The sequence below is a fragment of the Daphnia carinata genome, chromosome 6, assembly GCF_022539665.2.
Source record: "Daphnia carinata strain CSIRO-1 chromosome 6, CSIRO_AGI_Dcar_HiC_V3, whole genome shotgun sequence".
Lineage (NCBI taxonomy): Eukaryota > Metazoa > Arthropoda > Branchiopoda > Diplostraca > Daphniidae > Daphnia > Daphnia carinata.
In genome coordinates, this window is record NC_081336.1 from 8234569 (window position 1) to 8248967 (window position 14399).

At 40.3% G+C, this 14399-nt stretch overlaps 3 protein-coding genes and 1 long non-coding RNA gene across 6 annotated transcripts in view; all 4 read right to left on the reverse strand.

The window, feature by feature from the left end:
* Positions 1–7941, reverse strand: part of LOC130702601 (alpha-crystallin A chain-like) — a 47643-nt gene extending 39702 nt beyond the window's left edge. The window contains exon 1 of the mRNA XM_059495567.1: positions 7930–7941. The gene's annotated coding sequence lies outside the window, so the exon portion shown is untranslated. The remainder of the gene's footprint in view (positions 1–7929) is intronic.
* The window catches only part of LOC130702451 (alpha-crystallin A chain-like), a 28404-nt gene that overhangs the window by 12233 nt on the left and 1772 nt on the right, over positions 1–14399 (reverse strand). The window lies entirely within an intron of this gene.
* Positions 3293–5320, reverse strand: LOC130702621 (uncharacterized). Of its 3 annotated transcripts, none has more exons than XR_009004370.2 (9): positions 5274–5320; positions 4723–4901; positions 4616–4648; positions 4474–4533; positions 4215–4403; positions 3978–4134; positions 3829–3867; positions 3660–3751; positions 3293–3602 (listed from the first exon to the last, which is right to left on the reverse strand). It is a non-coding gene; the product is annotated as an uncharacterized LOC130702621 (long non-coding RNA). The 3 variants fall into 3 exon arrangements; XR_009004371.2 differs by having other exon boundaries at positions 3818–3867; XR_009004369.2 differs by having other exon boundaries at positions 3660–3867.
* LOC130702572 (coiled-coil and C2 domain-containing protein 2A-like) lies at positions 5899–14366 on the reverse strand. The gene is made up of 22 exons (XM_057524241.2): positions 14237–14366; positions 14041–14127; positions 12198–12264; positions 11902–12042; positions 11401–11735; positions 10935–11284; positions 10441–10834; positions 10083–10336; positions 9751–10002; positions 9352–9676; positions 9085–9291; positions 8772–8977; positions 8497–8672; positions 8323–8437; positions 8184–8259; positions 7994–8113; positions 7773–7907; positions 7404–7697; positions 7089–7343; positions 6771–7006; positions 6588–6702; positions 5899–6533 (listed from the first exon to the last, which is right to left on the reverse strand). Exons 1-22 carry the CDS (start codon positions 14276–14278, stop codon positions 6354–6356), a joined length of 4362 nt encoding a protein of 1453 aa, XP_057380224.1. The 5' UTR covers positions 14279–14366; the 3' UTR covers positions 5899–6353.

Consider the following 14399-nt stretch of genomic DNA (forward strand, 5'->3'; position numbering starts at 1 on the left):
TGGCATTTCTACCGATGCTGTCAAGTGGCAGGATGTTGTGTTGAGTGATGAGGTATTACACTCATGTTTTGTCAGTCTGTATCAGATTGGCATGGTTCTGCTTTTATTTCTAGTCTGTGGAACAGAAAGTGCAAAGGACGCTAAGCCTGAAGGAAGGATACCACTGCTGAAAAATATGTTTGTTTGAAATCGTCAAGTCATCAAGTCTTGTTTTTCTTATATTCCTGGCCGGCTCATCATCTCATGTAAGATTCAGTCAGGTTAAATCAGTCTGTTTCTCTAATTTTTGTTGCCAATTATTTACAACCATCATTTTAAAAGCCTCCCTTTTCATTTTCTATTTTTGCAGCCAACACGTCCTCGCCTCGCCTTGCCCGTCGTCGCCTCGCCTCGCCCGTCTTCGCCCCGCTGTTACCGCGCCCGTCATCCGTCTTCGCCCCGCCGTCACCGCGCCCGTCATCCGTCTTCGCCTCGCCCCTCGTGCCCTCTTCGCATCGACCATCGTCTCCTCTTCGCCTCGCCCTTCCTGGTCGCTTCGTGATTGCCCCTTCTACGCCTCGTGGTCGCCTCGTCATCATCTGTCGTTGTGGTATCGATGTATTTTGTCATTCTAACTAACCTGTTGGCTGCCACCCACGTTTATCCCCTTTTTTTATAGCTTGTTAGGGACGGGCCGCGCTGTTCTGCTCCATGGTTTATCTGCCATGGGGTGGAGCAGTAGCAACTGCCCAAGATTCGCCGTATGGCGCTTTAGGCAATGCACCAAAGGGAATCCCTTGATCGGTGCGATGATGTAGACCGGGTATGTGCATTTACGTAAAGGTCTCATCATCGCGTCAGCCCGGACTGTCGGCGGACAAGTCCCCTTTGGTCGGGATCTCTCTGATCCCGATGTAGCTAGCGTAGTTTTAGTGGCGTGGCAGCCAACAGGTTAGTTAAGTGTTTTTGTGTATGCTTTGTATTGTTATGTAAAATGTATAAATAGTGGTGGAATTGTGGGTGGATGGAGGGACAATAAAATATCTGAAACGTATTTCAATGATGTGTTTAATTATGTTTCGTATTACAACTTAGTTGGGAATCGAACCCAAGACCTATAGCATGGCAATCCGACGCTTTACCGATCAGCCATCTCTGATGTATATATGTCGCCATGCATTGCTAAATAACCTTGTTCGCATTGCATAGGTCGATAGGCTACAAAATATTTATATGTACGTATGAAGGCAGTCCATGCCTTATCTGTAGGATGCTGGCTTGGCATAATTGGAGCCTGAGGTTCGAATCCCATGTAACATGTAATTGTGGTGCAAGTGGTATTCCAAGAAACACTCTATTATGTAACGGAAAATATATTTCAAATGAACTTACAAATTTTTTCTTGGCTATCACTATGCACTTTTATCCCTTAAGGATGTACTTAATCTCACTCTATCGGAGATGTTCAAGAGAGCAGAATCTTTTTAACGGTCAAATTATACTTTTCTTTTTCAGATCCATAGACTTTTTATTATTATTTAACTCAATTGGGAATCGTTCCCTAAACCTTCAGCATTCAATGCTGATGCTCAACCATTGAGCTATGAGTTCTCACGTAATGATTAATTTATTTTCGTGTACATTTCAGGCACTGTCTACAATAAATTCAGTGAAATAAATTACTTAGCAGTTTGCAATCACCTGTTTCAGGAATCGAACCACAGAACTCCGGTTTAACAAGCTGGCGGTCTACCATTGAGCTACAAATAACAATAATGATTCATTTTTTAGTATCAAGTCATTTTGAGAGCAGTTTTTGGACTTAGCATATTTGAAAGATCACTTAGCTGACTATATATGACAATGGATTAAGGAACCCTGTGGACAGTTCCCATTGTTTGGTTGATATTTGTTATTGCACCTCTGCTGAAATATATAAACATTTAGAATTGCTAAACAAACAATACATACTAAAATCATTGTGTGATTTCAACCTTTGAGCTTTGCTCTGCCGAGCAGACACTATATGATTGCAATAGTACCCTTACTTGTTTTCAATTTAGAGTACTTAAAAAATGAATTTGCCCTTCTGAAAAGAAAAAAGACTGTTTAAATGGCGTTCTTTGAGACTGAAAAAATCAGAAGGGTTCCCAACACATTTTACATCCCTGCAAAATACTTATTCTGACACTTTCACTGCCCTTTTCCCTGTTATCACTTTAAACTGCAAATGAACACAGGAAGCTCTTCACTGCAACTCATGTGGAGCAATGGCACAATCTGTCTAGAAAAATGTTTTTCAACGATTAGCATGTTATCAAATGTAAGATGTATTGTTGCTTGTTTATCACCATATTTCTCATCTTATATCTGTCCTATATTCAAAGATGAGAAAAACTACATGAGAGCAGGTAAGAAACAATATATAACCTAACTTACACTTTTCAAAGATTTCTTTTCTTTCTGCCCATTACACAGCTAACATTACAAAGGATTCCTCACAAGGCAAAGAGCGGTTAGGTAAAGAAGCTGCAAAATTCTAATCACGCGGCGTATTTAATATTGATCAAGAATTAAAATGTAAATTCAGATTGTTCGACCTCTTTTCAGGATCAGACATTACGTTCGACTGCCTGTCAAAGGACGTCGTTCTGCTTAGATTTGCTCCGCACAATGTTTTTTTCTGCGTGTGCGTACCAGTATAGGGTCAGACTTTTAAGCTAATTAGTTCATTTTAAATCATGAACATTGCATGTTTTGGAAGAATTTTTCTAAATTTACTTATCTTTTTTTCCCCTCAACAATTTCGGCATATTTGACATGCATTTTTCTACTAGTTTATAATTTGTTAATATATCATATAAGCTTCATTTTTCTGTTCATTTTTTTGTTACCTACTTAGCCATATTGATGTACATGTAAACGTCATTGTATACTTACCATACCATATTGGTAATTGTAGTATGATTGCACATATATGCAATTAAAATTATATTACCTTAATGATGCAGTACTGGTGAACCTTTACCAGTCGGTGCTATATACAAAATTTATGTTTTTAAATGTTCACGTGTTACTAGATATTGGTTTAAGACGCCACACTTTTCTCTAGAATAGCAGTTAAATGGAAACACCGAACAGAGATTACAACAACGTATACATATAAACACTAAACAATCAGTTTTTTACCTTTTAGGTTTTTTTACCTAAAGAATCAATTATGAACATTAACAATTCAAACATGTTCACTTTCAAAGATTAACCTAAATTAATAACAATCAACCTATCCATGCATAAATTACATCACCCCACTTTAATACCAGTATATTTCATTATCAATATATTGATGTAAAATATGTTGATGAAAGATATCTACCATTACGTTTTCTGCAAACCACCAGCCGCGTACAGGTTAATGCTGCTCTCCCCATTCGTAGGGAAATTTGATGCAAACCAAAATCGACTTCAATATCCATGGTATGATATGCATACAATCCATTTAACTAGGTTGCATTATCCATGTTCCTTATTGATATCAACAATCCATGATGTAAATTACGGTTCGAACAGATTATTTTCTTATCCAGACAATTCCTCAGTAATTTGTCCTGCATTAATAGTTCCTAATACAATTTTTTTTTATTGTTTATATACTTCCATATAGTTTCATGCAGATTAACTTGATCATTTTGCTGTTTCATCGAATGGTTCACATTTTCTATTTCATGTCCTATGGCCACTGCTGTCAAGACGATTTCCACCCACAAATAACCTAATTAAGACATACAAACTTATTAAGGCTCATTTTGGAAAACAGAAGAATACCTATGCCCTATACCATAAGAATACCTTTCAGACCTAGGTGCCAATCAATAAACAAGTTGATATCTGAGAAAATCAAACAATTGTTCACATAAAACATAATATTTTCCTTTTAGCCTAGTCTCACAGATCATAATATCCCACAGCTAAAGGAAAACTGAGAATATATCACTTACCTATTTAGTTCACTTATGGATGAAGTCTTCTGCCCAACATCTAGCCATGTCAGATGGACACAATTGGTCTTTCCTCCCCCAGATATGTTACACCCCTAACACTACAGACGAGAAATGCGAATATTTCTTACGATTCATGCTGTCAATATCTGAGAAACTGCATATTATACCGAACGATTATTATATTATAATATATTATATATTATTATATTATTATATTATAAAAATTCGTATTACCTCACTCCACTTTGGGATTGTACCCCGATTGATACCATCCACCAATGGATGAAGTCATGTGCTCAGGATCTAAGCGTGCCAGTTGTAGCGCAATTGCTCTTTGCTTCAATTCCTAGGTAACTATGTTCCACTCACGATACACCAGGCTTCTCATCAACATCCACTGCAGGAAATGCACCTACCGACCTTCTATTTATCAAATACGAAATGCTTAAATACACAAACACATTAGCTTGTTCTATACAAGTTAACAAAATACCTTAACCAGAAGGATATATTGGCCTCCCACCACATGGCCACAGACTCTAATATAGAATATCTAATTAATTGTAACAGAAAGTTTTTAACAGTTAACCTCAAATATGTCTTGTGTAGGCTATTTGTGAACCGTAGAAAAATACCTTTCGGACTCACGGTCCTAAATAAGAAGCAATCTGAAATCAGAGACAGTTCCATGTTAGTTCACAATTTTTTTCCCATCCTACAGATCATGTATTGCACATATTACTTGGCTTTTGTGAATGAAAAATCTATTGCCATGTCAGGTTGACATGGCAGTTTGTGAAGTCACGGAAAGCCTTTGTAATTCCAATTGGGTTGCATAGATAATATCCTTTAGTGAAATCAGCAAGGCATGGTACAAACTTCAGATCTGACATTGATGAATAATATGCTGCTGATGTTGACCTGTAAAATGACAAAGTGTAAGAAAGGAGTGCTTAATTATTTTGTAACCACACAAGTACAAGAATGATATTTTTAATATTGTTTTGGTGGCCACATTCCATCCTTATATAAGAAGTATAGATTTCTTTTGGCTACTTTAAACAGTAAAACATTAAAACAGACATTAACTAGCACGAAAGCCCGTATTAGGTTTCTACTAAAAATAAATATTTACGTAGTAATAAGTTAAAACCGGTAAAAATTTCGTACAGCATGACAATATGGAGTTTCAAAAAGCATTTTTTGATGGACAAATGATTTCGGGAAAATTCCATTTGGTTACGCCCAAATATACTTAGCTTTATCAATTAAAGAACCGCGAACAAAACTTACCTACCACGCAGACAAAGAACGACAAGATCAATGTTCCTAGAGTAAGCGGTAACCGGAAAAAGAAAGACACCCATTCACTGTTGCCATTCTTGTTCACAATTTTCTCTAATTTTTTTTTAAGTTTTAACTATTAATTTTACATTCATTACATTCATATATAGTTTAAATTGAAGGATAACATAAACGGATTTTAACACTTGGTCCACAATATGTTTATATCATTTTAATAGTTTTTAAGTAAAAATAAAAAAATATTAAATAAATTTGGCAATTTTATCCCAAGTTTTTGGCGCGTCCGCAAATGGTACGTAACGCCCTGGACAAATGAAATGCCCCTTGAGCAATCGTTAATAGCCGTGCCACATGTGAAGTCACCATGGTTGGGTCTGAGTCCTAATTGGCGGGATAATTTATACAGGAAAGTTTAGTATAAAATGTTCTGTTGTGAAATCTTTAACTTTTGTTTGGTGAGAACGTGAAGCAAGAGTTGCAACTACGTGAAAAATATCAGGTGATTTGATTCGAACACAAGTGAGCAATTTTTATCACTGTTTCATTTGCACAAATTTTAGCCCATACAAGTTCAATGACCAAATTCTTCATTCTATATTGTAGTGGACACTGATGAATCCTGCTCAGCATAACATCCCTTCAGATTGTGGAAGCCACCACCAGAAATGTGCTGCTCTTGAACATTTCTTGCCAGAAATGAAGGGAGGCAAATAATATCAACTCTTCAGGCAACTAGCTTCTAGCAACTCCGTCTTAAGGTAGGAACCCATCATTTGGAAACTTCTATTGTCCAACCTAATGTCTTCATGTACAGCTTCAGTGGTAGTATTATATTTTTATATTTCACTGAACAACATGAAGGGTGTATTTGTTGTAACTTTTTCCTGGGGATAGTTCGGTCCATGTTGTGTTGGCAATAGCTTCATTTCCCTTTTGAAATGAAGTTTTTAATTGCCACCATAGGCTACTTGATTTAATGGTCAACCAATTGAAATTGTCAAGTTTTTTCCGCATCCGTTTCAAAACGCAAAATTTTTGTAAATTCTTATGTGATAGGGCGTAATTGGCTTAGAGATTTTCCAAGTAGGCGCCAAAAATGAAAACGTGATTCAGATGGTTAGGATACGACTTGATGAAAGTCGATAGGGCAAAATCAAAGCCGTGATGGCGGTGCAGACCTGTAGCGTAAAGCATGTCGCTGAGACTTTCCATGTTCACATAGGCCGTCTTGATTGGGACCCCAAAAACCTTAATTGAAATCAATTTAATTATTATTCCACACTTCAAAAATTGTTGTTATACTTTATAAGTTTCGAGCAGCTGTTCCAAATTGTTCGACGTGGGCTTTAAGTCTCCGTCAGCAGTTTGAATCAGAATGTCACGAAAGATTTGGCTTGCATGTCTATTCCATTTTGTCCTTGAAGAAACAATGGTTTTGAATGACCATTCAATCAAAATTTCTACATTTTAGCGCCAATTTGATACCTTGTTGTCTTCCTCCATTTCATAAAAGACTGTTTGAGATGGTTGATTATGGCTTCCTCCAATTGGCGTACGTCTTTCGCGCTTGTCGCTGGATAGACCAAATTTTCTGGTGTTTGAATCGTATTCAATCTTGGATTGGGGAATCTTCTTGCGAACAGAGGGCGCCAATCGGCTTCTTTGCTGACTTGATATTGCAATTGACTCGGGTGAATTTTAAAGTGGGTGTTGACCCAGAACTGTTTTCAATGATTTCAAATTTGTTTTTGTTTTTTTACGGAAGAAATTCTTTTAAATTTTTTATTGTTGAGAAATACTTACGTTATCTTGATTAAATAAAACCCACACTTGCTGTAAAGCACACGTGGGATCGGCAACGTTTTTGCTCATTCCTGTTGTCGGACTAATCATTCGCATTGTTTGGTTTGTCTTGTTTCGATAAAGAACAAAGGCCGTCTCTCCCTCGGGCACGGCCATGCCCAGCAGGATGTACACCTCGTAATGGAGTGCCGCCATGTAATTGTGTAGCAAAACGGCTCTTTCTTCGTCCCCACCGACTAGCCATTCCAACACTGTCTGTTTGAATCGTTAAAACGTAGATTGTTGCTTCAATCCCAAACTTATTTTGACATTTACTTGAGACGTGAGCCAAATCCTCCTTGTCAAAATGGGTTGATTGTTGGGTGGCGATGGAATTGCAGCTACGAATTGGCAAAGGTTTTTCAAAGTCTCGTCGTCACTGGATCCTTGCAATTGCTCGGGGGGTTCGAATGGCGTCAAATAGCGGCCGATGTAGACGGTCATGGCCTTTTCATTGACCACTAGGGGATCGATAAGGCCGTCTAAATGGGGGAATTCTTTAAAGAGGCTGTTCTTCCATCCGTTCACGTATTCCACCAACATCTCGTCTTCCATACTCGGCCCGTTGACCTTTTTTTGTTTTGTTTTAAAAACGAGTTTGATTGCATTTAATTGAATTATTTAAAGTTTTTACACCCCGTTTACCTGATTGATTCTGGGGGGACTGACGGCCGGATGAATTGAAATGAGAACCGTCAATAAGGGTCCGTCGTGATTATAGTGATTGTATTCGTAACCGATGGGCACCATTGGCGTATTCAGCGTGAAAGTGCCGTCGATCTTTGTATCGTCGTGATGTAACAATTAAAAAGAGTTTAGAGTCAACGTTCTTTTCATTATTTTGAAATTGAAAAAAAAAAAAATACCTTGCTCCACTTGTAGACGACTTGAAATGGGATTTTGAAACCACCGAGCCAATGTCGCTCGTACCTTTGATGAACGCTAACATCTCTCTGACGATCGTCGTCTAAAATGTCGACCACAACCTTTTCAGCATTTTTCGTTTTTCTTTTATTTTTGAATTTGTTTTGCTCTTTACGTCATTTTTGGGCGTACCTCATCGAAAAGTTGAATGAATAAATCGTCTCGAATGGATTGCAAATAGGCGAGTGATCGAACTCCGTCTGAAAACCTGTCGAAATTTGGGGTTGAATTTCAATTCAATTATCTTTTGATAAAGTTGTCCGTTTCATACTGCACTGGAAGGGACAGTTCTTGATTCCAGGTCGGGCTCGTACCGTTTCCCGCTGTTGTGCGTGCGCTGCATTTTTGGAAAGACACTTCGACGAACGGATGGACCATCGATCCTTCTGTTTGTCGCAGGGTTTACAATTTGAATGTTTGAGCAAAATCAATTGTCGATTATTACTTTCGATTTTATGTGGCAAATTGAGCGCTCGGATGACGTTGACTCTCAACGTGGCTTGTTCTGTTGTATGGATGGCCAATCCGGCCAGCAGTGGCATTGGATTGCGCTCTTTTCTTTCTGGACGCAACGGCCGATGTGCCTTGAAGAATACGGGCATCAGTTGCCCGCCAAAAGTGCTGTCCGATTGATTATTTATTTATTTTTTTAAGTTTTAGTTGATACCGATTTCTTTTGGGTTACGTTAAAAAAAACTCGTATTTTGTTTTTCAAAATACCTTATATCTGAGATGTGATCTTCTATGACCAGATCGGCTAATTGAAGCCTCTTCTGGCTGGAACTTGAGAGCCGGTCGGCTACTGCTGGATAAAGTTCTAACCATTTGCGCTGCCCTCGTCGCCGTAAGGCATCCAGTAGATTGATTGAATCATCCTCTTCTGTTTGGTCGAAAGACGATCCCTTGTTCACACTGCCATCTAACAACTGAAAAGGGAATTTTTTTTTATTATTTTTTTTTTAATGAAATTGCTTGTTTTTGTTTTCTAAAAATTTATGATTGAATGGGGAGCGGGAGGGATTTTAAAACATACGTGGATCAGATGGTGGGGTATTTCGTCTGGTCGACTAGGAATCATGGTTAAATGGGCAAAAGGTTTCGTTTCGTCTGCCCGTCGTCGAAGCAGTTGGAAACGCACGTTGGAGTCGAATTGCTCTGCCGAACAAAACGTTTGATCGTCGTCATTCTTGGCGATTTCGTTGTCACTTTTACCGGCCCTCCATTCCAGCCGTTTCATTTTCTAGACAATTCAAATTTTTGTGGTCATTTTTCAAACAAATTTGTTTAAACTTTGCCAGACCTCCATTTGTTCTAGCGTCTCCGCATTGGCTGGATCGTTGGGATCCAGTTGCGTTTTTGTATTTATCCATACCGACGCCCCAGCATGAGCTGTTGGCGGATCGTCCATGTTGATGGGCGCTTTAATGTTGCCTTGATTGTCTGTGCCCCATCCTATTTTGACTACCAACGTTCCATTTGTCCATTTTTCTCTTTCGTCTTGCTCGTTTTCTCGTCCTGGTTGCTTCCATCCGCAGCCGACGGTTCCGAGCTCCTCCATCGGTTGCTGAACCAAAGCGCTTTGGAATTTTAAATGTCTTTCAGGCTGTTTGGCGAAACTTGCATTCCTGCCCGAACAATTGGCAGATTTTTGTTTTGATTATTTATTTTTATTTGCGCTTACAGGAAATGTTTTACTTACGCTGATGGGATGGGAACATTTACAACGGCGAGTAAAATCCATTTTTTCTGATTCTGTCTGCTTTTGTAGAACAATTGAATGAAAATGTTTCGCGGCTTGTCTCTGACCCACAAATGAAAGGCTTGTTGAATCTCATCCCCCGTAAAGTCTTCGTCGATGTGGAAGACGTCCGATGTGGCAATCTCTTCTTGATTGATTAAAATCTTGAACTGGTACACGCATTTCTTAATAGCGTCTCTTCTGAGCTGTTCCCTGTCGTTTCGAAAATACATTTGTAGCATTTTCAAATTTTTACGCCAAAATAAAATAAAAATTCAAAAGTTGCCATCTACCGGTCGCTGATGGCACTAGGAGCGTTTTTCAGGCCGTCAGGAATCCATAAAAGGTTGGGAATGGTCTCGCCAGGTGGCATGAGGGATTCTTCCATCGCTTTGACAATATCCGCCCGCGTCTGTTCCTCGTCGAATTCACGATCCGGCGGCGCTTCCGGCTCACCTTCACTTTCGTCCCCGCTCTTTCCATCGTCTTTTTGATCTTTCGATTCAGACGAACTGGATCGTTGCGTTGCAAGTTGCTTCGTCACGTCCTGAATGCAACGAGAAAGAAATCAAGATTTCCATCATCCCATTTTTTTTTCTTTTTGGGCCTCCCACTTTCTAATGGAACCGACTCAACTCGGAATGTTTATACTTTTCTCCTTTTCTCGTTGCCGTCTCCACGTTTTTTTCGCCTCCACTGCGCCTTGTGACGCTTGTATCGATCAGTGTCGGCACGGACGTGCTCTTTGAAGAGTCGACGGGATTCGTCCATCTGGCGCTCGATCTCTTCATCCCAATCGAGCGGTTCGTGTTGACCGGCCGCACCGCCACTTGTCATCTTCGTCTCCTCCTCCTTGTTCTTTCTTCGACTCTTGTTGGCCTTTGCGTTGTCGCCGAGCACCGACAATCGACATCTGGTGCAGGCAAATCCCTGGCTTTTGCGCACGTCTTTCAATCGCTTCCAATCGGCCATCATCGACCGCACTAATGCAATGCGTCGACGACTGGCCGCGTAGTAGTCCCCTCGGGTCCAACCAATGGCCTCTCTTTTTTATTTTTTATTTTGTTTAAATCACAGCTCATAAAAACGGAATTGTTTGCAAAAGAAATGCGGGGGTAATGAACCGAGAAAAAAAAGAAACAAACCGGTATGAAGCGATGCGTTGAAGCTGGGCGGTCATAACGGCCGCATCGGCTCCGTTGAATTGGAGCCGGTCGAGCAGATCGACGGCCTCGTCGTGCGCTTGGTAGAGCGCTCGCAACTTGCGGCCCAGGACGTCCATGTGAGCGGTGGCGATGTCGGTTGAATCGGCTGAGCGATCGCTCGATGAATATGTGGCCCATTGGCTGGCCAGCCGCGCCGCTAAAACGCTTTCTGGACCGAAGAGCCAGTGGTGATGGAACTCGATGGCGCTGACGAACACGTGCAGCGGATGAACTTGTCGATCAGGTGCATTTCTAGCCATTCTCTCATCGTTTGCCATCGATTTTCCGTTCTGAATGGAACATCCGTGAATGTTCCCGTGAAAATAACAAAGACGTGCGTGAGAGAAAATGTTTCGTTTGCAATTTTTGATTTTTAAAAAAGAAAAAAAAAAGGGCATCAATTAACTGGAAGATAAACTGGATGAAAGCCGATCGTTGACGGATCCAGCCGCGGTATGATGTTGCGGATGAGATAGGGACGTAATGGATCAGGTAGAACGGCCAATGTTGCATCCGAGTGGAACCATTTAGTTTTTCTTGTCTTGGCGGTTGGTCGGCCGGCCTCTGGCGGCCCATGACTGGCCGGCTGTTGTTGCTCTTGTTGCGGCTGACTCATCACCAGACGCCGTTCGAGAAGCCGCCACCTGCGACGGCAACATTTGGGTGGTGAGCCGACGTAAAGGCCGTCTTCTTCCGGCGACCACAACTGCGTTACGTCCTCCACTTTTTCATCCAGGCTCACTGGACATTTTTTTTTATTTTTTATTTTTTTTTTTTTTGTAAATTCCGATTGACTTATTCTTCAATTTTTTTTTTTTTTTTTGAATGATATTAAAGAAACACCCAAGTCGTTGGGGAAGATATTTAAAAGAAAAAAAAAAGGGGGGGGGGGAATATATGTCCGCACCTGGAATTTGTGACGTGATGGTGACCAGGCCCGTCCAGCTGGCCGGATAGTAAAATGCCGGCTGGTAGTAACTGTAGTGATGAATTGAGTCGGTCGTACTAAGACGGACATTATTGTCGTCTGACTGACCAAGCGAAGCTTCTAACACGACCAATAGACAACCACACCATTTTTTTTGTTTGTTTGTTTGTTTGTTTAAATAAGTAAAAGAACAAGAAACAAAAAATGCGGGAATTTTAAATTGCTGAAAATTGTTTTCTTGAAATTTGTGGAGACAATTGAATTATTGAACTCACCGTCATCGTCTGAATAATGAAGACCTGCCGGCGAATTGAAGAAGTGGATGGCGTCTGCGGTCGATGGCTGCAATCACGCAAAAAGAATGCCAATCATTATCGACTTGGAACATTTTTATTTATTCTTTTTTCGAAATAGCGCTGTGCTTTTTATTGGGCAAATCAAAACAACTATATCGAAACGTCGAACAATCGGTCGTTTCTTTCGTTTTCTCCCGTTTCTTTTTCGTGACTTCCGGTCTATCAAGTCACGCCCGGTTGTCCTCTACTCGTTTCTTTTTTTTTTTTTTTAATCTTCATTTCTTTTATAGTCGTGTCAGATAGAGTAGTACAATTCTATTGGTCTATATAGACTGTTTTCTCACGAAAGAGAGAGAGAGGCTTCCCCCTTTTTTCTTTTTTTTTTAATGTTTGAGCAATGAATGAAGTGGCGAATGGAAAGAAGAAAAAAAAAAAAAAGAAATCAGCCAACCGCAACATCACGGCGATGTGATGAAAAACAAAACAAACGGGTTTCTTTTTTTTTTTTTTTTTTTTTTTTTTTTTTTTTTTTCCCTGTCCGTGACATCGTTTCGTAGACTTTTTAGCAGCACACAATTCGACGATTGTAAATTCTAACTGTTATCGCGAAATAATTCAATTCTCTTTGAGTGTTTCACTCTATTCAAAATTAAGGCGCGAAAATTCTTTCCCGATCAAGTTGTCTTTCATAAATTGCGATTCAAAAGAAATAAAGCAAAACACAGCCCCCCCTCCCCCACTATTTTTCGTGTCTTAAATGTTAAGTTACTGCTGCAGCCGGCCCGATGTGCCCAGCGCACCCACCTGCCACCACCATCCGCGTGTTGTTTTTTTTTTTTTTTCTGATCCGCTCGGCATAACTCCATCGACAGCCGTTTTCTTTCTATGTTTTTTTTTTTTTTTTTTTCTTCCGGTCCTTCTGCTCTTCCAACACCTTTTCCTTCCCGACCGACTCCCCCTACCCCCTCACACAAAACCAATTTGTACCAAGCCAACAAAAAAAAAAAAAAAGAAAATGAATTCGGTCATCATCGGTAAAAGAAAACGAAAATGTTCAAGAAAAAAAGTAAATGGGCAGATGTGTTCGTCATCGTTTGTGGGTGGGGAGACAGTCGACTGCTTCCGACAATTAGAGACGGCCGATATCTGCTATCGATTGCCACCGCCCATCAAGAAAAACGCGCCTGTTCCAAACGGATCTCACACACAGCTGCCTTTTTCTTTCTTTTACTTTCGTCCTATTGCGTGATGTGTTTTACCTTTCCGTTATAGACCCCCCCCCCCACTACCTTTTCAAAGAAAAGAAAAAACAAAATGGAGATGCTAAAGAAGACCTTGTTCTGCATACGTGAAACCCCCCCCCCCCCTCTCTCCGCACACTTGACTCGTTCCATGTGCGCTTCTTCTTCTTCCTTATATCAAACTCTACGGTACGGCAGCCTTGCGTGGACGCAGGTGTCTCTTGATTAGTCAACGATGGAAGGAGAATGCACGTCCGAGTTGTAGGCTATTTTGTCTTTTTATCCCTAACACACACACACACACACACATGAAAAATAAAAAAAAAGTAAGGTGGGCAAGAAAACAGATCAAACTGGCCGGCTGTGTCGTCTGGGCGATTCAACGGACCGTTCAAACACACGCTGCAACACATGGCCTTTTTTTTTTTTTTTTTTTTTTTTTTCTTTTCGTTCATTCAACTGACGAATTTTCTTTATTTTTTTTTTTATTTTCTTTTTTGAAAATTGGTGGCTAAAGACAATGAACTTTTGTTGTTGGCTTATTGATTTGAAATGGATGAATGTGGAATGGGAATAAAAACCTGACGTCGGATGCTGGCGATGAGACGTTGCCATTTCTGTTTTCTGGCCGAGCTTGAAGTTATGGAGGGCGTGGCGCTTCCTTCTTCCTTTTGGGAAAGAAAAAAAAAAATCGGAAATTGGATCAAGTATTAGAGCACTAAGAAGAAGAAGAAGACAGCACGTCTAAATAGGGAAAAGCGGTTGGGCAACATGTACCGTATCGGGTCGTGCGTCGAGTGTTTGTATCTGGTCTTCCATCTGCAAAGTCGATGGGCTCCTTTTTTTTCGTTCGTTCGCTTCTGTGTAAGCTTTGCTAATGGAAACTATTCCGCACTGTTTACTAAACGCGACTCTGTGCAGACGATGTCCAGCAGCCAAC